At 37.2% G+C, this 26,255-nt stretch overlaps 1 protein-coding gene across 1 annotated transcript in view; it reads right to left on the reverse strand.

Moving 5' to 3' along the window:
- The window catches only part of LOC127156245 (mucin-2-like), a 40,771-nt gene extending 15,764 nt beyond the window's left edge, over window positions 1-25,007 (reverse strand). Inside the window, exons 1-27 of the mRNA XM_051098991.1 lie at window positions 24,911-25,007; window positions 24,772-24,816; window positions 24,186-24,224; window positions 23,806-24,070; window positions 23,604-23,718; window positions 23,277-23,364; window positions 23,092-23,174; window positions 22,327-22,537; window positions 22,109-22,234; window positions 20,524-20,641; window positions 20,298-20,436; window positions 20,072-20,179; window positions 16,590-16,656; window positions 15,913-16,047; window positions 15,589-15,762; window positions 15,295-15,389; window positions 15,050-15,179; window positions 14,660-14,912; window positions 14,514-14,554; window positions 14,287-14,384; window positions 14,020-14,171; window positions 13,780-13,918; window positions 8,630-8,734; window positions 8,204-8,380; window positions 7,886-8,125; window positions 6,203-6,359; window positions 5,884-6,015 (exon numbers count right to left, since the gene is read on the reverse strand). Coding sequence (XP_050954948.1) covers window positions 5,884-6,015; window positions 6,203-6,359; window positions 7,886-8,125; window positions 8,204-8,380; window positions 8,630-8,734; window positions 13,780-13,918; window positions 14,020-14,171; window positions 14,287-14,384; window positions 14,514-14,554; window positions 14,660-14,912; window positions 15,050-15,179; window positions 15,295-15,389; window positions 15,589-15,762; window positions 15,913-16,047; window positions 16,590-16,656; window positions 20,072-20,179; window positions 20,298-20,436; window positions 20,524-20,641; window positions 22,109-22,234; window positions 22,327-22,537; window positions 23,092-23,174; window positions 23,277-23,364; window positions 23,604-23,718; window positions 23,806-24,070; window positions 24,186-24,224; window positions 24,772-24,816; window positions 24,911-25,007 — 3,529 coding nt within the window. The remainder of the gene's footprint in view (window positions 1-5,883; window positions 6,016-6,202; window positions 6,360-7,885; window positions 8,126-8,203; window positions 8,381-8,629; window positions 8,735-13,779; window positions 13,919-14,019; window positions 14,172-14,286; window positions 14,385-14,513; window positions 14,555-14,659; window positions 14,913-15,049; window positions 15,180-15,294; window positions 15,390-15,588; window positions 15,763-15,912; window positions 16,048-16,589; window positions 16,657-20,071; window positions 20,180-20,297; window positions 20,437-20,523; window positions 20,642-22,108; window positions 22,235-22,326; window positions 22,538-23,091; window positions 23,175-23,276; window positions 23,365-23,603; window positions 23,719-23,805; window positions 24,071-24,185; window positions 24,225-24,771; window positions 24,817-24,910) is intronic.
- Between the last annotated feature and the right edge of the window lie 1,248 nt (window positions 25,008-26,255).

The raw sequence follows: 26,255 nt of genomic DNA on the forward strand, positions 1-26,255 counted from the left end.
TTTGACTTTAAAATCAAAATGTTTCAAAATCAGAAACATAAATGAAAACAGTTTTCAGTGTGAGAACTCTAAATGTATTGTTTTACTAGTACTTATGTGTATTTAAATGTCTGAAACGTAAAATAAACGTTATGTGACTGAAAACACTGCATAACTGTGATTATATGACCAGCGCGGCGCGCGTCCCTCTCTGGCTCAGCGCCAGCCAACACACAAAAACGCAGTTTGAATTTGGCAGTTGCGTGATGTCACTGAACGTTCTAAATCCCATGTGAGGGACCATACTCCCAGGGGCACAGAAATAAGAATCCCATATGTGGGACCATACCGCTCAAAGGGTTAAAAACAGAAAAATAAGAAAACTGTTCCTTTTTCCATTTTTCAACAAAAAAACCCCCAAACAAACAAAAAAAAAAACGCCTCGGTTACGTATGGTAACCCTTGTTCTCTGATGGAGGGAACAGAGACGTTATGTCGAGAGTACGACAGTAGAGGTCACTCTTGGTAGCCCACACACCTCTGACAACATTGAGAAAAGGCCAATAAAATTTGGGTGTGCAGAATTTGCATAGCTGGCCACGCCCCGGACATCCAGGTATAAATAGGCCAGCGTGGCAAGTGCTCACTTGTTCTGTTCTGAGGAGTCAAGAGCGTCTCAACCCACTCAGAGGCAGTCTGGAGTTGTGGCATGAAGGACACAACGTCTCCATTCCCTCCATCAGGGAACAAGGATTACCATACGTAGCTGAGACATTCCCGAGACGTTGTGTCGCATGTACGACACTAGGGGTCCCTATACTATAGGGAGTGCTACATAAAGAGGATTCTGAGGTGGGCTCCACATAAGGAGAGACTACTGTAACTCAGAACCCAGAGACAGAGCCTGTCTCAGGGAAAATACAGCATCTCTATGGAATATAGGTGGAAAATACACACATGGGGCCGCATGAGGAGCCATTACATGTGGAGCACCAACCCAATACAAGTGTTCACATGTGGCAATTTACCTTGTATTGGGTTCTAATAGCAAGTTCCTCTGTTGAATTTGGTTACGTGTAATGTGCTAGAGTGATGGAAAGAGTAGTTCAGGGTTCACCTGGGGAAACTTACTGAACTGAAGAAGCATAATCGCCCTAAGGTGGAAGTGCTATAGCAAGCTCTACACCATATCAGTCTTCTGAGTCACAGAGCTTGCGTTTAGGACTCCGGAAGACACTGGCTCCATTCACAGATTATACAATCTGGCGAATGTGTTAGGTGTAGCCCAACCTGCAGCTCTACAAAATGTCTGTTAGAGAGGCCCTGTTTACCAAGGCTGCTGAGGCAGCGGAATCCCTGGTCAAGTGGCTGTGACTCCCAATGTGCAGGGTAGACCTCTGGCCTGGTAGGCGTTCGGATCATGTCCACAATCCAGTAGGAGAACCTATTTTGGAGACAGCGTTCCCCTTCTGCTGTCCACCAAAACAGACAAAGAGCTGTTCAGAACGCCTGCCCTCTGGGTATGTTCAGTATCATATGTAGGGTACGGACTGGGCATAACAAGACAGGTTGGGGTCCCCTTCCTGGGAAGGGATAGCTTGCAAGGTCACCACCTGCTCTATAAGAGTGCTGGGTACCTTGGGCACGTATTCAGGCCGGGTTCTCAAGACAACATGAGAGTTTGCTGGCCCGAATTCCAGGTACAAAACATTGACGGAGAGGGCTTGAAGATTTCCCGCTCTTCATGGAGAGGGCACAGAAACCAACTGACTGAGGGGCTCAACGGATCTTACTGTAGGCCTAAGGGGCCACAGACAGATCTCAAGTGGGGATGCGATGCAGCCTGGGAGGGTTCAACCTTCGGGCACCTCAAAGGAATCTGATAATCAAATCGTGCTTCCCCACCGATCTGCCATCCACCAAGTCTTGGTTGGCTGATATAGCTGCCACATGAATCTTGGATGTAGAAGCAGAAAGGTGCCTATCCAGGCCTCCTTGGAGGAAGGATAGCACAGATTCGATGCCACATCTCTGTGGGTCCTTCCCTTAGGAAAGACACCAGCTCACAAAAGTGCGCCATTTCAGGACGTACAGCCACCTAGTGGAGGGGGCTCTGGCCTGCATAAGGGTGCTTACCACTGCGGATTCCAAAGATCTGGGCGCGAGTGCCAGATTGTGCCCTTCCCCTGAGAAAGGAGGGGGAATGCGCCAGGGAGGGATGGATGATAGGAGCACGAGCTCCGGAACCAGGTTCTGTTGGGCCACAACAGGGCTACCAGTAGAATCTGTTCTTCATCCTCCCAGATTTTGCACAGTGTGAACTAAGATTGGTGTTAGTTAGTCCACCACCCTTCTTGGGTAAAATGAAGTACGGGCTGAAAAACCCCCTCATCATCTCGGCTGAGGGGATAGACTCTATCGCACCCTCTTCCCAGGAGGGTTGCGAAGTCCGCTTGAAGGACCACAGCATTCTTGCCCTGAACCGACTTTGTAAGAGAATGCCATTGAACTTGAGCAGACGCCTCGCGTACAGACCCATGCCTGAGGCAAGATATATGATGGCTTCTGCCTGCTTTTCCACCATGAAGAACTGCCATGCAAATGAGGCTCACTGGGGAATCGGTCGCACATCGCAGCGGCCTTGTACCCAGAAGTAGAAGGGCCGGAACGGGAAGCAGTCGAGGTGAGCCGCGGCTTCACGTAAAAGTATGCGACTTATGAGCAGAGCGTGCCCGTGGTCATGTTCTCGCAAGCAGAACATGAACCATCAACAAGCGCTGCTTCAGTATGAGCATGGCCCAACACTGAACACAACAATCGTGTCGAAAGGAAGAGGTAAAGCCGCAACCAGAGGGGCATGGAAGGAAAGGCATGTTTATTAACACACAATCCCAACCTCACCAGCTCTTTTAGAGAAATTACTCTTTTAGGAGGAAGATTTACTCTTCAAGATCGCCGCTGAAGCATCAAGGGGAACTCTCACAACACTTATCTGTGTTTGAGAAGGGAGAAACTGCTGTTTGTGCCATAGATCCAACGACGAAGAGGTGAATGTTACTGCTTCTAACAGAGAGACGCTGCATTCGGCTCTGAAGGATAGAACATGAGAGCAGATGCCACGCTGGCCTATTTATACCCGGATGTTCGGGGCGTGGCCAGTTATCCAATTTCTGCACACCCAATTTCATTGGCCTTTTCTCAATGTCGTCAGAGGTGTTTGGGGTCCCAAGAGTGACCCCTAGTGTCGTACACTTGACACAACATCGCAGTGAACAACAGAAAGGGAACAAGAATTACACTTGATTTTCCGTTTTTACGTTCAGGGCTAGAAAATTAATAAATTACTTGAATTTTCGATCTCTGAATATGGATGGGAATAACACGCTCCTTTCTTTTGATTGGTCAACCAGTATTAGTACCAGTGCCAGTATCAGCTCTGCGCAGTTCAGCGCAGCAAAAAACAGTCCTGCTGCTACAGTTGTATGCATTCTTAATGCATTTATTGCAACTATATTTCATCACATTCTAATCAAACAACCAGACTAACAAATGGCTAACGAATAACCCGTACCGGGGCAAAGAGCCTACAGACAGCGCTTACTTCTGTGTAGGCACAAATTCGTCAGCCTGCGCAAGAAATACAAGTTATTATTTTCTCATAGCCTAAATAGTAATTTATTCACATCTGCACCCACAGCTACCCCCTAAGCTACATCTTTGGCACATCGCCTGTTTTATTGAGTTCAGTTTTGGACAAGAGATTAAGTTGAAATGATATAGATATGTAAAGATATGACATTAATTTCATATCAGTGTAGTATATAGTCTATTGTTCTATTTTTATTTTTTTCATTGTTAAATTTTAGGGGTAATGTTAAATAGTCACTATAAAATAGCACAACTCAGTTACAAGAATTGAACCCCTGAATTAACACTTTGAACAATTAAGGTTCTGTGTCTTGCCTTAAGATGTTTATTTGGCAGAAAAATAAAACAACATTTTGTGAGACATCAATTAATACTGAATATTAATGAAATAAACTCAGCATATTGTTTAAAACAAAAGCTATTACTGTTGCTTATTTACACCTAAATCGATAGTCTGCACTTCACTACAGTGCAAAATGCTTTGGCTCCGCACTGTCCAGTGCGTTGCGTGCACTGATCTATACAGTTCTCTATGTTTGTGTGGCTTTGACACACAGACTTCGATATGGCCGATCAATAAAACAGGCGATGTGCCAAAGAACCATTTTCTTTTTTTTTTTTCTTTTTAATAGTAAATTAAAAAAACAAATGAACGGATGATACCCTGATTTAGATGCAGCCTTCGATTAGGTGTAAGATTTAGTGATAGGCCTGTCAAGCGATTAATCGTGATGTACATATGTATTATGTATATATTTATGTATATATGTATATATTTAAGGACAAATGTTATATATATATATATATATATATATATATATATATATAACACACACATACACACATACAACAGTTCTTTCTGGTCCTTAAATCTGATTGGCTGATAAGAGTGTGATAAAGTACAACAGAACTCCAAGAGCTGTTTCACCGTTTGTGTCATTGCGTTTGCGGTAATTCTCATAGCGAGTGTCATGGCGGATGCCCAAATCCACTATAGTCTAAAAAAAATAATACTGTTTTGTGTCACAGAATGTAGTTTTAAGATTTTTTTTAGGAGAGAATGTATTTCAAATATGCGGTTTGTTAATAAAGGTAAAATTTGTAGGTTTACTTTGGCCAGATCTTCTGGAATTTTTTTCACTGGCTCTGATAGTGGTGAAACATGAGATATAAATTGTTTTTGATAAATCTAATAGACAATCTTTGGTCCCATTAATCTATTATTTGTTCCAGAGCAAATCGGTAGGGCAAAATCTCATCACGTTATATTTTATGTAAATTCAATGCTGTATATCAGAGTGCTGTCTTTGTACTTTTGACTGAATTTCCCATCAACTTTTATGATGGCTGTTGTTGTTGTTTATTAAATATTATTATGCAATAAATAATCTTTTATATAACTAATAGAAGTATTTAGCATTAACAGTGTGTGTGTGTGTGTATGTTCATGATGGTTATTTTGGTTACATTGTTCCGCCATTAGATGGCGACAAAAAGACTGTTTTTATGAGTCAGCAGTAAAGACTTTTAAATTGAAAAATACTGAAATGGAAGTTATTTTAACTTTTAACAACAGCTTGTAAAACGCAACCAACAAATGCACTGAGCAGCACTGTCATCGGAAATCACCCTTAACAGATATAAGGATAGCATGACTAAGAGCCTATCGCTTTCCTCAGCGGAAATTCAAACAAATTTTTTATTGTGAGTATGAGATTGAATGCTGTATCAGATGCAGGTAATCACACTTGCTCAGTCCATCTCTCTCTTACAATACATAATACAGTGAGCTTTTACTACAGTAATACAATAATCTTTTAATAAAGCAATTCAACGTTCCTTCGTTACTATTTCTAAAGTGACGTTTTGGAATTAGTAACGGAGGCTTGGGCTCAACTGTTAAACTGTCAAACTTAGATTTGAATCCATGCCGGAAGGAAGTAGTCCTGTACAAAAAAGGGATTTTAAAGATACTTTGTTGTCGTTTCTTATGTATTTTCACACTTGTGCCGTCAAACTGTTGTATAAACGCAATATCACACTCGTAGTCGTGAGATATGGCTGTATATCGGCACGCTGTGATTACTTACTATGGCTGAATCACAGCCGTGCCGATATACAGCCATATATCATGATTACTTGTGCGATATTGCTCATATATAATACATACATACATATATATATATATATATATATATATATATACATTTTTTATAATGCAAACAACATAGCCAGCAACAAACTACTCTAACTAACCTTCAAGAAGAGGAATTTGATTAGAGCAGTGTCCTAATGGGTTTCTGCAGGTTTTTATGCAGGGTTCAGCACAGGATTTATAGTGCCACTCACATTCATCTGAAGGGTTGTTGTAGTAGTCACAGCAAACATCTGCAAAAGCATTTCAGTATGACAATGTTATACATAGAAGATCATGCAGATTTGGCAAATACCAAGAGAAGCAAACACATTCCTTTCTAAGTTCTATGATACTATGCAATTCATGTTTATAGATAAAAGTACCCTAAAAATGTTTTTTTTTGGAAATATGAAAATTGAAAGAAAATTTGGGACTTACGGCAAATATTTGGGGTCCGCCATGTCACACAAACCCCCTTTTTACGACATTCAGCAGCGTAAGCTGCCACTGCAGTACAGAAACAATCAGTGTCACCCACAGTGCCACATGTATAGATGTCCTGTACACAAGCTTCATAGTATGGAGCAGCATCCACCTAAGATAAAAAAGAAAAAAAAATATTTTACAGCTTCCATCATGTTCTTAATGGCAAAGACAATTAGAGACAGTTTTTGCTTCTTCTTCCTCAAGGGATCCCATTGTTACTATTAGGAAATGAAATTAAATATATACTATTAAGAAACCTTTCAAAGGGGTCATCAGATGGAAAACATATACATAAATGTGTGTTGGCAGTGTGTGTACACAACCACCATATCTCTCTCTGACCTGGACAGCCAATTCACCTTTCTTGCCACAACCCAACTAACTTGTGCAGCCTCAGTGCTGGGACACACTCACTCACTCACTCATTCACACACTATGGTCCATTTAGATTGTCCAATTCACCTATACTGCAAGTCTTTGGATTATGGGACCCAGAGGAAACCCACACAGACACGGGGAGAACATGCAAACTCCACCCAGAAAGGCATCCTCGCTCAGCCGGGACTCGAACCAGGGACCTTCTTGCTGTGAGGCTACCCACTGACCCACCATGCCACCTACACAACCACCCTATAATGTTAAAAATCCACCCAGTGTTTTTTTTTTATTGTTATTATTTTTTATAAGTTTTTACAAGTAATATCCCCTTTTTCAAATCAAGTCATTCTCAGAATTTGTTTGTGTGACATCACACTGACCAGGGCCACTCCCACGATAGTTGATTGACACAGTCATCTTACATTAGACCTGCCCTGACTAAGCTGTAACAGTCTGACTGCCATTGTGTCTACTCCGGTGAAGGGCAAGAATGTCTCCGATTGAGAGATTAAGGTGTTTTGTTGTTGGATGTAATAATGAACATAGCAGTCATCATTTACTCCCGATATCTGAACCACTGAAGGTACAGAGGATTAACGTTACTTTCGTTTTTGAAGGGAATGCGCCGATCCCCAATCTACAAGCACGTGTGTATGTTCATGCGAATTTGGGATCCAGCTTCACCTACAGCAGAAGTGAGTATAAGGTTTTTTTTTATGAATCTTTGCAAATTGCCTTTTCTAATAATGTGCTACTTAGAAAGTTTTGAGGCTAAATGCGGTTAAAGTTTACAGTCTGCTCACCATCCCACGTCAGAGAGGGGCAAGGTGAGTAGAGCTCATTAGCATTTAAAGAAACATGCAAGAAAACAGCTCGTTCAGAACAAGGCTGATTTTGACAAGGTAAAAATAGTGTTGTTTTACACAATTATTGAGAAATTTTAACCAAAGTATGTTATAGACTTTTCATTAAGACGCTAAAGAATCATATCAGCATGTGGAAAATGGGCATCCGATGACCTCTTTAAGAAACCTTAAGTTCAGTTATATTTCATTCTATAGAACTGTTTTTATTATTATTATTTTATTGTTATTATTATTTATTATTTTACCTATTTTAACTGTTTAAATAGGTTTCCCCAAACTGTTTCAAAATTTCTGCTGTCTGTCACTGGTCAGATCAAAGTATCTGAAGATTTAAAAATAATAAACCTTTAAAAATCACCTGTATTCTAAAAATGATAATATGGATACTTACAGCTGCATTACATTCCTTAAAGACATCACTATTAATGATGCGGCATCGTTTTTCAGCCAGGGCTCTCCGATGTAGATTTATTTCACAAGGTTCCATCATATTTGTCTTGTCTTGGCATTTGGGATCCACCCTCCAGCTTTTCCCAAAGTCCTCTGGATCCGTCACCACTTCTCCATTGTACTTCATAAAGTCATTGTTTGCATTATCATCAAAGTTTCCACACAGTCCACACACTTTGCCCTGCCACAGAGATCATGTACACATTAAGTTAAGTGGATGAACAGGAAGGTGTAAAATATGATTAGGGGTAATGCTTACCTTAAATTTGGGATGGAGTTGGACCGTTAGACTTGTTTTATTGTCCCAGATTAAGTTAAAAAAACCTTTGACCTCTGTAATAATGTATATCCCAGCAGTATAGATTTGATATTCGCCATCAGTACCATTGCTTTTAACAACTTTTACTCCATCCTCTGACAAATGTATCATGTATTGCTGCAGGATTCAAACAGTGAGTAGTAAAACATTCTCCATCAATTCAGTATATATAATTGGATATATTTATTTTTCTATTAAAAAGATATTATCACAAAGGACAAAAATATGTACAGATTTTGCATTTCATTTTTTTTAACATCTACCCTCATTATATAAATGATACGGATTTGTGATTTTGTTGTTGCACATTTGACATGTTTTCTAATACTACATTTATGCTTAGTTTGAGCTGTGAAATAAACTCACCCCAAACAAGAGACTGACAGACTTGTACATGTTGTTGGTGGTCTCACTGAATTTGTTCTCTGCGACAAGGCTAAAGGAGAGAGTCTCGTATATATTGCAATAATCCTAGGGGGGTTACAAACAGTTACATGTCAGGCAGTGAGATGATTTCGCAAAACAGATGTGACACTTTTGCAAGTGGAAATGTTCAGTGCATTCTTTTAATTTTTCAGTTACTTTTTAGGACAATAAAGTATATTCACAAATAACAAAAAGAAAGATAAAACTTGATCTGCAGTTAGTGTTGCTTTCGTCAACGAAAATTATGACTAAATATCGTCGTCAACGAACCTTTATCACGTGAAGAAAACGAGACGAGATGCAGCGTAAATGCTGGTCATGTGACGATGACTATAATTAAATGTATAATGCAATATTGCTGACGAATAAAAACGAGACTAAATGTGGTTTACAAAATAAAAACTATGCTAAAATGTCTCTTTATTTTTGTTGACCAAAACGAGATGAAACAAAATGTTATAACGTTATTTCGTTTTGTTTAGTCGCGTTATTAATACTATTTTGCAGTATTTCTGAATTGGGCTGCATCAGGTCGCACTGCGCAGATGCAGGCGACGTCACTTCCTCAAGCCCAACTCGCGGCATTATGACAACAAACAAAGTTAAGTCTGACACAGAGAAAGAGACCGATATGGCCGGCCAGCCGGGGTTTGTTTAGAAAAAGAATGAGGCGGTGTTTGCTAGTATTGGGTTCGAGTCCACCTAAGTCAAGTCCGAGTCGAGTCCGAGTCTTTAACCAATCGAGTCCGAGATGAGTCCGAGTCCTAAATGGGCCGAGTCGGACTCAAGTCCGAGTCCCAAAGGGCCGAGTCCGAGTCGAGTCTGAGTCCAAGGAAACACTACTGTTTGTCAGTATCTTAACATTGTTTTAACCCACAGGGTGCCCAAAATCGGTCCTGGAGGGCCGGTATCCTACAGAGTTTAGCTCCAGCCCCAATTAGACACACCTGAACCAGCTAATCAAGCTCTTACTAGGCATACTAGGCAGAAACCCCCTGGCAGGTGTGTTAAGGCAAGTTGGAGCTAAACCAAGGACCAGGACCGAGTTTGGGCACCCCTGTTTTTAACCTTTACAACTGGAAAAACGCAATGTCAATTGAAATGTAAGAAAAGCAAACTTCTAGTGGATCTTGCCATTTTGATTTTTGATTTCATGACATCTCAAAATTAGTGTCCATGCTCTGCTTAGCAAACTTAAAGTCATGTGACAGAAGTTTTGGCTGACTTATGCTAACATATTTCAGAGTGAAACCGGTTTTAGAATGTGATAAATTATAGGGCAGTACTTGACTTTATTCATTGATATAGTAAATGTATAAATTCAAAGGTGGGGGTAAAGGAGTAGATATCTTGGTGAATGGGACCTTAACCCTTTAACTGTCACCCCATTTTTGAACACAGACATAAAAATGCACTATCCAGACTTACATTTTTATAATTCATGAATGAAAAGATTTTGTAATATGATTTTGATGTACATTTTCTGTGGTAATGCAATGTCTGATTTTAAAATGCCTTTCAAAGGATGAATTTTGAGATTTTAAGTTTTGAACTGATATATGATTTCTAAAGTGTGATAGGGAAAAAGGCAACGAAGAAAGTCTTTTGTAGGTCAGAACTCATGTTATGATGTAGATTTTTTAAGTTACACTTTTGACACATAATCTATTACTTTTCCTACATACTTTGTAACACAAAATATGGTAAAATATCTATTTAGGAGTCTTAGACCTCTCCGACGATGTATAGTTTGTCATGATTAGATTAGGATTTATTTGTAATATGATGAAGTAAACTTCCCACTGAGTGGACGGTGACAATTAAAGGGTTCAGAGCAGAAAATGCACCTCTTTTATTTCTGATTGTGGCTGTGTGTGTTTTGGGTTGTATATGACTTTTTTTTCTTGGATGAAAATGAGGCTATGATGGATAAACCTAGTCTTCACAATGGTACACACTGTGTATAAAGCCCTATACTTTCCACAAGTCACAGCAAACTCACACCTGTTTTATTTTTGAATGCATTTATAGTTACGTTAATTACAATACATTACATTATATAAAGAAAAATTGATGATGTACCATTGAATTACTAGAAAATCATGCACACCCAAGGTGGTTTTGGACCACTATTGCTGCAATGATGTTAGAAAAATTATTTTTCTTTGAAGCTAGAAACTGCAACCATGTTTAAAATATAATAATAATTTCAATACAGAAAAAACTAATCAACTAATGTAAGTAAAACATTCTCAAGCTAACTGAAGACAAGTAAACACTCCAAGTAGGCCTATTACTTACAAACAAATGGATAAATATATTAATAAAAAAATACAAATGAAATAATATTTTTAAAGATAGTATCTTTTTTTAAAAATTGTTTTTTTTTTTTTACTTAGGTCTATCTACAGGCTATTACAGAAATAGACTACAGACATTTCTTGAAGTAATAAATGTTAAAATAAAACACTGCAAAATCTTCACTGTATACGTTAAATATGATTCTTATTAAAGGTAATAAGTGATTCAGTCAAAAAAAGGGAGTGATTTTCTCTTTTTCTTTTGTTGTTTGATTGATATTTATGACGCGGTCGGCGGCTGTAGGTTTGCCCTGCTGTGGTTTTAAGATCTGACGCACAGATTAAATATTTTGAAGCATCAGTATTTCTCCGAACTGTTCAGGTTTACTTACGACAAAACCGACTTCATTTACGTGAATAGTCTCCAAGACGAGCATATGTGTAGCAATAACAGACCCTATTAAAAGCGAAAGAGAACTCTGCATTCACACACTGACTGAGTGGCGCATTCTGTGAGCGCGCTTTGAGTGTGTGCGCACATAAACCCGTCGGCTTTCAAGTAGCCTACTGGACAAGACTTAAAAACACATGCAAATACTGAATATCACTTTCGTGATAATGCATGAAGTCAGTGACATTTCCGTCAACTGTCTCTGGACTCGGATGGACTCGGGATATTTTCCGAGTCCGAAATGCTCGAGTCCGAGTCAAGTCCCAGTAAAAATGCATCGGAGTTCGTGACAAGTCCGAGTCGCCTAAAAATTGTATTCGAGACCGGACTCGAGTCCGAGTACGAGTCCGAGTACCCCAACTCTAGTGTTTGCGACGCGGTCTCGGGGCGGATGTAGCCATAGTTACAACTGGCAAGGTCATAATTGTATTTATTAAAAACTAAATAAAACGTAACGGAAATTTGTGTTTGTGTCATCCTGTCATTAATTATTGTCATTATTATTTTTTTTTCCATTTGGCACAAGTGGAGTTTTTTTTTTTTTTTTTTTTTTAAAAAAAAAAACAGTCTTCTCCTCCACGTTCAACTGTCCGTTACAAGTTCAGTTAAATGTTCTATAATTGGTTGTTAATAATCTGTTTACTGATTGGTTAAATCCGACGCAGCTACTGCACACGTTACTATTGTAATAATAATAATAATAATAATAATAATAATAAAAACATTAATATTTTATATTTATAATAATATTATTTTATACTACAAGTGACAATACTAATATGTCTTAAATGTTTCCCTTTTAAACATTAAAACAAAAACCCTGCAAAAACAAAAACAAAAACAAACAAACAAAAAACACACACACAAACAAACAAACAAACAAAACAAAAAAACTGCAGGTAGACATTTCTGACTCTAGCTGACAACAGGTTGATCAATACTTCTCATTACAAATCTGCTAAAATACTGAAAAGACAAGGAGAGTTTACACAGAATTTTGACCCCTGCCAGGTTATTAATTAATTAGCAGGTACGAATCTGACGCAACACTAGAACACAGGGTAAATGAACACAGAGCCTGAAACACACACTGCATCATATTAAATCACAGCCTTTCAAGATTTGATAATGACACATAAGCCATATCACAATTTTAATATATTTTGATTTACATGACTTATTGAAACTCACAAACTTCCTGCAGGGACTAATTTTGAGTCACACATGAACAGTTGAGTTGTTAATTGGAGACTCAGTCCGACCAGATTATTGAATCAGTGAGTAGCTGACTCAAGAGCAGTTGCAATCTTATCAGTCTAATTTTCAAATGAATAATTTAGTGTGACACATTCACTAAAAAGAATCGTCTTATTCACAAATCGGACATGGGTGTCAATTTTCTCAGATAATGATACAAATCACAAACAGTTTCCATGTTTTTATCATTAACTTAAAACTCATCCCTCTTTTTCTTTCTCCTATACAGATGCACACATATACAGTACAGATATGCAGTTGCATCCACATGAATAAGAAATTAATCCTACTCATAAGCAGCTTGGGCTTGTTACTCAAAAAATTTAATATGGTACACATAATAGTTACTTCTTTCAAAAGTAATATTATTAAATTTCTTATCACTCCCAGCCAACAGTAATTAGTTACACGACTAGTCATATTACTTTTCTGTTACCCCAGAAAGCCTGTGAAAGTTACAGATGAATGAAGAGTACAACTGGCTTAAACTGATGACATGTTTTTAACAGCTTATGTTATTTAATAAAACAGCAACATAGCAAAATCTGCAACAGGGCTCAAGCAGGTAGAACCAACCAAACATGTTGGCATTCACAGTATAAAAAATTGATTGGGATGACTGAATTTTTGAATTTCAAATCATTAGTGATTGTGACCAAAAGTAAGTAGAAACTAGCCATTTGTGTTTCTATAGTAACATTAATATTTCTTAATTTGTTTTAGTAATTTGTTACACTACTAGTAACCAGGGAGAGTGTTCATGCCCAACACTGCTCACAAAAGCATTTTAGGGACAAAAACCTGACCAAGGTCTTGAAGTAAGACATCTCAATAATGTCATGTGGTGTAGTAACCTTATAACAAGCAAAATATTTGACTCTGGGCCACTGAATTATTACAAAAATAATGTCTCAGATGTGTATTTTTTTCTAATCAGTCAATTGTTCCTTATGTTTAATATTCTCCTCTGGAATTTAGTAAAGGAAAGAGTTTCCCAAAAAAATACTCTGATAAAGTGCAGGTACTTGAAAAATGTACTTAAGAAGGCTACCACTGAGTGACACAGGCAAGGAAAAACATACCTGGGCTATGGTGTGTTCACAGTCTCCGTGGAAGAAATATCTCTTGCCATCAAAAGTCCTGAAATGACCATCGCCGTAGATGGTACAGGTGCCGTAGCACACCTTTTCAGTACAAGTCCACATCCCATTTTTACATGTGCTAAAATATTAAACACATATAAATTTTGTTACCAAACAATTATAATCAACAATACACTGTAATAACATGGCTAATCTATAATGATTGGATGTTTGGCTCACCAGGTGTTACAGTCCTGTTGAACTTTATCTCCAGGTGAGTAGGTGACTCCATTATGGGAACATGGACATTTTTCTCTCGTCACACACCCACCTTTTCCGTCAGCCAGAAGGTCATCTGGACACATACACCCTGATACACAGCCTGTGCTCACCTACAGACAAAACCAAAGCCAAAGAAGAAACAACATTAGTGTAACATCATGTTCGCTTCAAGACTATTATTATTTCATTTTATCCAGGTAAAAATGCAATATATACATTACTTACACAACTGTTTAGGTCTTGTTTCTCACATGTCCTCTGACACTCTGTCCCTCTTTTTCCAGGATTTAAGCATTTGAAGAATGTCATTGGAGCCACACAGTCTAAAACAAGACATTACATTAATAAGTAGCAAAAAACTTGCACACGTCGTACCAGTGTTGGCGTATCTCAGTAATGTCCCAAGTTTGAATTTGGCAGGTGGTGTTGCAAAAGAGGCATTTGTAGCTCACCTTCTTGACTGGAGCAGTGCAATTTGCCATGGGTACATGTGCTGTAACATGACAAAACAAGGCAAGGAGATATCAAGAGTAACTGTAGGGTTTTTTATCAATAATAAAATAGTCAATAATGTGGTATGTTGAACTACTATTTTTACCATGTAACACCATTACTGTAGAATATTTCTGATGGATCTATGACTTTGTAACCATCATAACAAGGACACTGGTGAGCAGGCACACAGCTGCCTTGTTCGTTGAGGTAGGTGTCTTTAGGACAGACACAGCCAAATACAGGTGTGAAGGACACTGAGCAATTGTAAACAGGTACACTGAGAAGGCGGCAGGTGCTGCCACAGCTGGTCACGCCGTAAGAGTACTGCATGTTGCCTGAACACTCAGTCACTGTACCTACACAACAACATACTTTTGTAATGATTCATTGTTTCATTACATGCCAAATCAATACAATGTGATTCAAATGCACATAAATAATATAATACTCACATTCACATTTACATTTCAACAAATACTTATAAAGTTCTCACCACACGGTTCTAAATCCATCCAGCCCTGGAGAATGATTCCTCTGGCAGCACAGGCGTGGGCATAGTTGGACACGGCTGCACACATACACTTCTTAACATCTTTACATTTGCAGGTGTCATAAACACACCACTGCAGAGGATGAAACCGAAATAACATTAATAAAGGGGAATCTTTAAATTTGTGTATCATATTTCATACAATTTAATTAAAATGAAAAGAGTATGTTTTGTGCAAAAAGACTCACTTCGTAGTAACTCAGAGGACATATTTCTGAATGACATGGGGAAAACACTCCATTTGGGTTTGTGAGACGAGAACACCAGTCTTTAGCTGTTTTCTCTGAATGAAAGAATAAAAACTTTCAGCACAACTAAGGCAATATGTAGTAGGTCCTTGTCCTCTAGTCCAAATAAAATGGATTAAAAATATCCGTATGGGAACACAAAACCTCTATTTATATTATGAACTAACTTATATTTTCTTAAAATCTGTTTATCGGTGCATGTTGTATTACATGTATGTTTATAAAACTGATTACCTGTGTTCGAAGCCACACTACAGGGATTATCTGAAAAAACTGTGTTTTTAACATCTGTACAACTGTATGCATTTTTCTTCCATAAGTTGACAAAGGTTGGTGATGTGTCCTCTATAATTCCTGATTCCATTTTAAAGTCGTCTTCTTGGTTGTCATTATAGTTGCCACACAGACCTACAGGAAGATAGATGTGAAATTAAAGGACGCTAAAATACTTAACATTCTGTTTAATTAATTGTACCTACAGTATATGTAGTAGCGTTATTACATACATTACCGGGGTTATTTCAATCAAAATGACAAAATGATTTAATGTGTACTAACCACTCATCTTCCCTTTCTCTTCAGTGCTGGCTACAATATACAACTGCATGACTGGAGCCAACTGGATCTCTAGACGAAGACTATTCATTTCAGCAATGATGAAGGAGGAAGAGGGTTTGAAGATGCTCACAGGACCTGGGACAACAAAAAATAACTGTAATGTTCACTCCCTAAAAAAATCCCACAATGCACCACAAAAACCAGATAGCATTGATTCTCACTATGATCCCTTAATATTTACATTTTTCATGTGCAAAAAATAAATTGCACAAGTCAATTCAATACATATCATGGCACACGATTTTTCAGCACAAACAACATCACTAGACTGAACATTATCTAGCTAACATTTATAATTCATTTATGGCTAAAATGTTGCAGAGATATGTAACAATAAAAAGTATTTTTCATATTGTACTTTAAAAAGCTTAAAAAAACACTGTCAGAAAGATATATCAAATAAACAGTGGTGGCTGTTTACAATTACTATGCTGTCATGTCACCGGAAATAGAGTAATTAGTGTCCCAATATTAGATAGATATTGCCCATAGATGGCACAAAATCTACTGGACATTCTAAAATTTCTCTGCTGTTTGTACAGAGATTTTATATGTGGGCCGAACTATCTATACACTAATGTTGGATGAGCGTTTTGTGTTTGCTGGGGTCAACCCACCTTTAGTGACAGGAAGCAGATATGGAATGTTTTCATTCATTATGGTTCCACTGGAGGAAAAGCTAATCTATTTTGTAAAAAAGAAAAAAAAAAAAAAAAAAAAAAAAGTAATTCCATTATTGTACTGTGATTATAATGATAACTTGCCCAGGACACACAACGTTTTAAATAATTGTCAATTTTTTTCATGCTAAATTTTTTAGGCTTCAAAAAGGGATGCAAAAGAGCCATATTAAAAAATAACATCTGACTTATGCACCACAATTTTTCTGAAGCCATCTGATAGTCTTTTATAACTGAAATGTAAGTAATTTTTCTTAAGTAAGTCACGACTGTTTCTCGAACACGGTCGCATCTCCGTCGTTTGAACCACGTTAGTTCAACAATGTAGAGCTGTTGTTAATGATTTCACCGAGTAATAACTTATGTTATTTAACTGATTAGAGATCTCTAAAATGCAGCTATATTGAACATGGCACCTGATGACTAATTTACTATTTTTTGTTCCCTGTCATTTAACTTTATTTGATGTTTGATTCATCGCGGGTTCCCTCTTACGTCATACTCCGGGGTTCCCTTTTTTCCCATTTATGCGCATGCGCACTATTCAAAAACTGCCCTTACAGAGGAAGCTTAAAAATACATAGATTTAAATGCATTTATAATTAGAACGAGTGAAAGATATAGATTGTACTGCATGTTAGCTTGCTTATTGTGCCCAAGAGCATAATATATTGAGCCCGTATGTCTTACTAACAAGGAACTATGCTGCTAACCACAGGTCGAGAGCTGTAGTTCCAACCATGGATCGCGGAAGCAGGGGGGCCGCCCGGGCATGGGCCCGGGTAACTTTTAAGGTCTGGTACAAATTATGACATACATAGGCTATAGACGCATATGGATTATTCATTAAAAGTTCGCAATCTCGATTCAAACACACACAATCTTATTGCTATGATGATGACTTCGCCATGTCTATAAAACATTTGAAATCGCAATCACATCGGAATATTTAAACCTGCTTTCCCGCAACCGCTGATCCAGAGAGAACTCTGGTAATGTAAATTAAGCTTTATGTTTAAACAAGCTTCACGAGCAGGATACACGGTATAGGCTACATTTCTTTGTTGCAAACATTAAATAATAACTTAAGTATTGGGATAAATGTTCATTATAGCCCAGCACGGGCCTCATATATATGCCCTAGCCCGGCCCTTGTCAGACAGCTTATCAGAATTCTCGGCCCGAGCCCGTCTTCACCCAAAACACCTTATACTACTGTTTCATCTATTGAAATAGTTCAGTTTTAATGGCAAAGTGATTATATTTCGTTTCATTCTTTTGTTAAGTTAATTTAGAAAAACATTTGGAGCCTTTTTGTTTATTAAATATAGGCTAAGTTTTTGTTTTTTAAAGTAATGACCAAGTGGTCGGCGAAAGACTGATCCTACACATTGATCAAACACGCACAGTCTGTTTGATCAATTTTGCCTTCTCAAATCACGACTTGCCTAAAATAAGATCTATAGATGTAGGCCTAAAAGAGTTAAAGTATAAAACAATGTTAGTTTCAACGTTAAACAGATAAATGTGCGCTATTAGACGCATACCCAATCCTTTGTGCGGAGAGTGGAAGCTAAAGCCGAATTGCAGGAAATGGAGGCGCCAGCGCGATTACTTGCATTTTTTTTTCCAGTGGAAACAATTTAAAATATTCCGTCATTTTTGCTCGTAAAGGTAAGAGTAATACATCATTCGGAACTGTTAATGGTCTTTTGTTTGTGTGCACTCACAATATCAACAAAACGTTGCAAACGGTGCTTTTATTAAATAAAGAAAACAAACATGATGCGCTTTCTGTTGCCTCAACAGGAGCGCTTCACAAAAATGAACGGAAACTCAGCGAATACATACCTCACAGACATGATACATATATCTATAGAAAGCTTGAAATTATTACTTAATGAAACAAAACTAATACTCTTTCACAAAAACAAAAAACTCTTTCAATAAGTAATCTGTAAAGATGCATTTCTCTAAAGGCGCGTCCAAAGAGGAGATCGTGAGTCAGGATCCGCAACTTAATCATTGGGACACTGACTCAGAAAACACTGGTTTGTTGATAAATAATTAAAATATCTCCTTTCTATTTCCCCCGACACATTCATTGTAATTACGTTTGCCAGAGCTGTGTGGGAAGTTTCAGCCCATTGCGTGCGCTTGAACGCCGATCTCTTCCAGCTGTGCTGATTTGCTGCTGCTGGCGGAGACACTAAACGCTTTCGGAGTCGGTCTCGAAAGTGAAAGCGAAAGTGAAGTCTCGTGTTGTTTCCACCAGCGCAGCAATTTGTTTTCATCACCATAATTGGTGTATGTATAAAATATAAAAATAAGGATAAGCCTAAAACAGGCCCGAAGCCCAGCCGCGTCTGAAGTATGACCTGAAAATTGTCCCGAAGCCCGGACTTATTTATAACATTTTAGACATTGTATAAATTGACTCATTTATAAAGTTAAATAAAACATTTTTAACTAATAACTATACTATTAATATTGTTTTTAATATTAAAATGTATTGTTTTTAATATTAAAATGTTCCGCGATCAATGGTTCCAACCACGTAAGCTGTTTGCGAATGTTCGTTTGAACTATGGTTTCGGGAAAGACCTAGTCATTGAACTATGTTAGGAAACGACGGAACTTGCGACGATAGTTGGCTAACGATGCTTTTGGGAAACGCACCCCTGGTTTGTGAATGATTCATTCAGACTGGTTTTGTGCTCTGGATCAAAGGAATTCAAATAACATTCACTCATGAATCAGACAGACATTACTACTTCACTCGTGAGCTCGCCATGAAGAACTATTTACGATTTCTTTTTGTTCTTTACAATCAGCATCATACAGCAATATATTGGTAATCTAAAATGACTTTTTTTGATACTTTCATTATGCTTCTGCATGCACTTTGAAGCTCGAAAGTTCCATTCTTCGTGACTGCATTAAAAAAGCAAACAATGCATTCTTCAAAAACTTGTATGCGTTTGAAACAATATGATAATAAGACAATATTTACATTTTTTGGGTGAAAATTTCTAAACTGTTTTCAACAGAATGCCTCATCAATGTCAGTGACTATGATGTCCGGAGCCATAAGTTCAGTTACACAAATGCGTGTTTTCTCTGGCAGTGATTGCTTGCTCTAGCAAATACTTTAAAACCCCCCTTAAATTAGAACGATTTCTGTGAATTAAAATAGTTAAATAGTGAATATTTTTTGTAATAGCTGTTGTGTAATTAGGTGAACACAATAAAACCACACTGGGTGAAATTATGCTTAAGGAATTTTAACTAAAAAGTTTTAACTTTGTTCTTAGGACAGTACTTTTTAAATTGTGTATATAGTGTGAGAAAATGTCTAACTATTACTTTTAGATAAACATTATTTCATTTGTTAGAAATGAATATTAAACAAAGCTTACAGTGGTCGCTGAGATGACAAGAGTAACTGAATTTAGACATGTTGCTGTTTGGTCCTGATCACACTGTGCCAGATTTCCCACCACCGCAATGTCGCTGTCATTAGAGTGCTGAAAACAAACAAACGAACAAAAAAACAATTAAATTCAGAATTCAAGTAACTGATCATTTAAGGGAGTATCTTTTAGTGCAGGTTAACGAAAATTTGTTGTATTGACAGTCACAGACCTTAGTGAGGATATAGTCACAGTTGCCATCAAAGGTAAATTTTTTTCTATCATAAGTAATGATATGAGACCCTCCCACAACAGAGCAGATTCCGGGACATTCCAGATCTGTGCAGTTCCAGTGTCCAGCAGCACACTCACTGACAAAGTATGGCAGGAATGTTATTATGGGTATATTTTGTCAAATGTCTAGTGCATTTTTGTGTGTTCTATTGCAAAAGACTCACCATGTTTTACAAGCTTGTGTGTATGACTCTCCTGATAGGTATATGTTGCCATTGTGCAAACATGAGCACTCATTCACAGGAATACAACCTTTCTTACCAATGTCATCCTCAACGGTGCCTTTACAAAAAGTAAGCAAAATGTGCCATTTTTATTGAGTACTGTATGTTATAAACCAAACAGTTCTCATATTTAAGATTTGCTTGCATCTAATGTAATACTTTAAGCATAGTAAGCTATTCTTGCGAGGAGAAGCTTAATTTGAAAATAGACCTATCAAGTGGTAATGAAAAAACACGTTAGGGAAAAAACACGTTAGGGATGCACCGACAACACTTTTATTCAGAAGTCCAATAGGGATACTTTTTTTTATAGGTTCTCTATTTTCATAACATTTGCAATTTTTAAAGTGCCCCTATTGTGGATTATAAAAGGTCCATATTTTGATTTTGGGAGTCCCCAACAACAGGTTGACATGCATTTATTTTTGCTCAATGACTCCCAAACAATTCGCTCAAGGAATTATTTGTCCGAACCACTCTGTGTAATGCTAATCTGCAGTGATTGGTCCGATGACCTGTCTGTTGTGATTGGTCTACTGCGTGCAGCGCATGCCAGAAACGGAACGCCCATCACTATTACTCTAGCCCACAGCTCGGTGGTAAACACCCAAACGACTATGGTATGTATTTTAGCCCAATGCAGAAACATATTTATAAAGCACTGCAGTTTTTATAGAAAGAATACTTTCTATTCTTAATCAGAGCTCCAAGTCATAACAATGACAAACATTCACTATTCATCGACACATTTCTATACTGCGAGCAAACAGATGCTGCTGTTAGCTGGTTAGTCAGAGACCTACAAGCTGTGCAGAGCGAACACAACACACACAACTAAACATGTATTATGCATGTTTCACAGTACATGAGGGTAACAATTTTATATGATTTCTCCACTTTCAGAATAAAAATTTCCTGATAATTTACTCACCCCCATGTCATCCAAGATATTCATGTCTTTCTTCAGTCACAAAGAATTTAAGGAGGAAAACAATACAGGATTTTTCTCCATGTAACTTAGTGGACTTCAGTGGTGCTCAACAGATTGAAGGTTAAAAATGCAGTTTCAATGCAGTTTCAAATGGCTCTAAACGATCCCAGCTGAGGAATAAGGGTCTATCTAGCTAAATGATCATCATTTTCAGTTAGGGTATGTCTAAAAACTCCCATCTCATTTTCTCCTCCAACATCGCTGTTTTACCTTTTATTTTGCAAAGGGTGTTTGACACCTTACATGTTCACTTTGTAAACACTGGTTCGGTACTTCTTCATCATACTTCTTTCTTTTGAGAGACAATAACTTCATACACGGTGCACTTTCAGATTTAAAACTTTGTTTTCATTCACTTAGAGCTGTGTTACACACTGCATGAACTGTAATTTTCTAAAATCCATAATAGGGACACTTTAAAATATATTGGGTACATCTGGGCCACCGCACATTCGGTCAACTATTGGATATTGAATATTTAGCATTATAGTAATTACATAGCAATTACATAGCATTTTGTAAATTGTTTCTCACCATCAGGGCAGAAACAGCCATCCACACAGTGTTCTGTACATTGTAGACTTGCATGTGGATGTGAGCAGGTGTTCTTGCATGGATTGCCACACTCCAGGTATTCCATGTTTAGAGGGCATGTCATTGCTGCTCCACAGAACAACAGTGTCACAAAATGCACCATCTATCTATCATTTCATTTGTTTATACCCCATTCAACTTCCAAATATGGTACTCACGACAGAGCTCTTCGGTCCTCCATGTTCCTGGTTTTCCTCCAGCATGTGTGCACTGTCGTGAAATCTCTGTGAGTGTATTGCAGAGACAGTCGTGGTTGCCGAAACACTGACACAGATCGTCTACACAGGCTTTTTCAAATGAATTCATGTCCATCACCCTGTAACAGTCACTAAACCCCGGACTGCTAAGATACTGCTGGCAAATATTTGTCTGGGAGATTTAAAAAAATAAAAATAAAATAAAAAAATTACTACAATACTGAGGTGCAAACATTTGCCAATTTTTGCTCTGAGTATATACAGCATTAGACTGCGTACACTTATTGCAAAGAAAATGCTGCTATTTTTACATGGTGTAAATATAATCTATCATTATTTGCACTTATTGTAAATAGCGTATCCCTAAAATACTGCTATTTACACTTACACTTTACACTTGTAAACAGAATCAATTTATATTTACACTTAGTGTAAATAGAATCTATCGCTAAGTGCAATAGCCACATAGCATGAAATAGAACCATAACTAATTTTAACAAATACTGAAACATATCTAATATAGAATAACAGTCTTGATGTAATAAATGAGAATTAAAAGCAAATACTCTGTAATTCCAAACTATTTTCCACATTTCAGAAAATGTATAGTTGTAATTAGTAACTTACATTAAACAATTTAAAGAAAACTTTTCAATTTTATTTCTAGAAATGTGAGCACAGCCCCAAAATCTGTTAAAACTGTTTTTTTTTTTTTTGTCATAATACCTGATTTTCACAGTGATCGTTATTGTGAAGATCGACTTCCACACAGGATTCAGGTGAGTGCACTTTCAATTTGGCCAGATCATCTATGCATGTTTCAAATGGTCAGATGTCAACAAAATATAATGTCATTAAAATATTAATTACTGAACTACTTTAGCAGGTAATTTTTTCAGAATTAGGTTTACCACTGTCAATTGAATCATCCGTCTCGTTGCCATTGAAGTTTCCACAGAGTCCACAGGTCTGGCCTCGGTAATTGTCAGAAAGTTCAATCTAGGGAACATCATTAGAGGATGGAGATTAGGCATTTTTTGACCTACAGAAATAAACGTACAAAAGCTGTCACTGGCATGGTACTTTTTCACACTTTTGTACTTTTTAGGTACTAATATGTACCTTTAAGGTGCCAGTATGGACCCCAGTAACAGCTTTCGTACCTTTATTTCAGAGAGTGTACTGGGTCACAAATTTACTATACAGTAATTGTATATTTGAACAGAGAAATAGCATACCAACAAAGATCGGTCCTTTTCAAAAAAGACAGTCACTTCATATTTTTTTGAGACCTTAACACTTGATGCACTGAACGTGACTGCAATTCCATCCTTAGTGGTTGTATTGTACAACCTATTAAAGCATTTAATAAAAGAAAACATGTTTAAAGAAAATCTTGGACATTTGGATGCAGTCTTAGTAAAATAAAAATAAACTCACACTTGACCGTCCATAATGATGTTACTGTTGGTGAGTTCAATGACTGTCCCCTGCAGATTTACTGTGATTTTGCTGAAAATGATTGAGCCATTTACAGTCTCTCTTTGCATCTGGATGTTAAAATCGGGTGCTCTATCATTACACATCACTGCCAGAATGTAGTTGCACGTATCTGGCACTTGAAAGAAATGACCATCAAAGGTCTTTAAGTGGAAATTTCCCCAAGTGCTGCAGATCGTGGACCGATGATCAGGATTTGGTTGTGCTAAACCAGGAGAGAAAATAGATATTAATTATATATCTGTACTAGCACTGAAAAAGCAGTTTGAAGTATTTAAAAGGATAAAATAAAATTTAAAAAACTATGAATTACTTTATACCTTCCGTTACCATCACAGTTTTCAAGCTGGGAGGGAACACTAAAAAAAAAAAGAAGACGACTTGAAGACTTGAATTATGTTTTTTAAATAACGGCATTTATTGTACAAGACAATGTGTAGGTCCATTAAGACATTTATTAAAAAAAAAAAAAAAAAAATCAGACATATGTCAAAATACATGTTAATTATTATTATTAGTAGTAGTATTCGTTTTTTTATTTATTTGTTTTTTATGTTTTTATTTAATAACATTTTAATTCTTCATAAATCAATCCAATTAGTACTGGCGCTAAATATTTAATCATATTAGATGCAATAAATACATTTAAATATAATAAATTATTAACAAACTGAACCAAATGTGAATTCTGAATACTAAGTTTTAAATAATACTTGTGTAATGGTATCTTTTTAACTTATATTATTATTATGATTATTCTAATAAATACGCCTTTCCCCACATCAATCCAAGAAATTAATGTTCTACGTTCCCCAGCGCTACAATTAATAAAAAAAGTCATGACATTGACTGCCCTAATTTAATGCCTATAACACACAACACAACACATGAAAATGAAATATTTACCAGTTGCTGTTGTCATCATGCCTTCAATATTATTTCCCATAGAGTCTATAAAGATAAAAAAAAAAAAGATACACATTTACAATCATTCTGTATGTTGTGAAATGAGAACAAAACTGATTTAATTGTTTAGTCAGCTAACCTGCTTGTATAGTCTGTAGCCCCATCATCAGTAGGATGACCCATCTCAGCATCCACATCTGGGACATCCTCACAGTCCCCATGAAGACAACAACCATTCTCAAGAGCTAATTTGAGCTACCAACCAGCACTTGCTCTTTTATAGTGAATTTTAGACTTCTTTGGAAGAATGTAATTTGAGCTTAGAAGGTGTAACCCATGATAACTGGGATTCTATCTTTTAATCACATGAATGTTTAATGTCCTATAGCTGTATTTGAGTTTAAACAATGCTTATGCAAACCTTGGTGGGGTGAAATACCAAATGTGTTATCATCTCAAACTCATCTCAAAGTTGCACAGTATGATGCACATAAAACTATTCAATAAATATCTAACTTTTTCAGTAACTGTTCCTAGTTTTGAGTTAGCAAGGTATTTGTATTTACTATAAAGAGTCCCTTTAACGCAGTAAGACACAATATTGGCGGTTATTTTGTCTAGTCTTCACTCTTCACTGTAAAAAGTGATAAGTTGACTTAACTTAAAAAAGTTCAGGAAACCTGTTGGCTAAAAAATTACAGTAAGTAGTAAATAAACTTCATACGTTAACGCTTTAGATTACAGCCCGCAATGTACTGCGTAATTAAAATGAATTTACAGCGTACCTATTTGTAACTATAGAGTACCTCCACAGTACCTACTCGTAGGTATAAGGGAACAATACGCAACGTTTGGGGAATAAGGGGGTAATAACCAGCTAAATTATAAAGCAATTATACTGTAATTATTCTATAACTAAAGGGGACCTATTCTGAAATTATGTGGTATGTATGACACACAGACCGAAATTTTCATAACTGACAGCTGAACGTACATGTAGGTAAACGGAAACAATGTGCAAGGTTTGGGGGAGATAATGACTTGGAAAATTAAAAGTATTTATACTGTTAATATTCATAAGTAAGGTGTAACTATTCTTAGATTACGTGTTATGCATGACCTACTATGTTAGGCAACAAAAGTATGATTTAGAACAAGTTGCCTTATTGTAATAACACAAAAAATATGATGCAGTATATTTTTACATTACATACTGAGGACTTATTGTATTATTACAACATATATCTTACATGACATTGATACAAGTAAACATCTCAGATTACGTATGTAACCCTGGTTCCCTGAGAAGGGAACGAGACACTGCGTCCTCTAGAGGCCGCTATGGGGAATGTCTCCTACATGACCTGTGTCTGAAGTCTATATACAAAAACTACACAGCACTGGCCGGCGACAGCCTATGACGTCACCACCGGTGCGACTCGCCACTGCCGAAAGTCATACCAGCGCGACCACATAGTACAAAA

The sequence above is a fragment of the Labeo rohita genome, chromosome 25 (genome assembly GCF_022985175.1).
Source record: "Labeo rohita strain BAU-BD-2019 chromosome 25, IGBB_LRoh.1.0, whole genome shotgun sequence".
NCBI classification, from domain to species: Eukaryota; Metazoa; Chordata; class Actinopteri; order Cypriniformes; family Cyprinidae; genus Labeo; species Labeo rohita.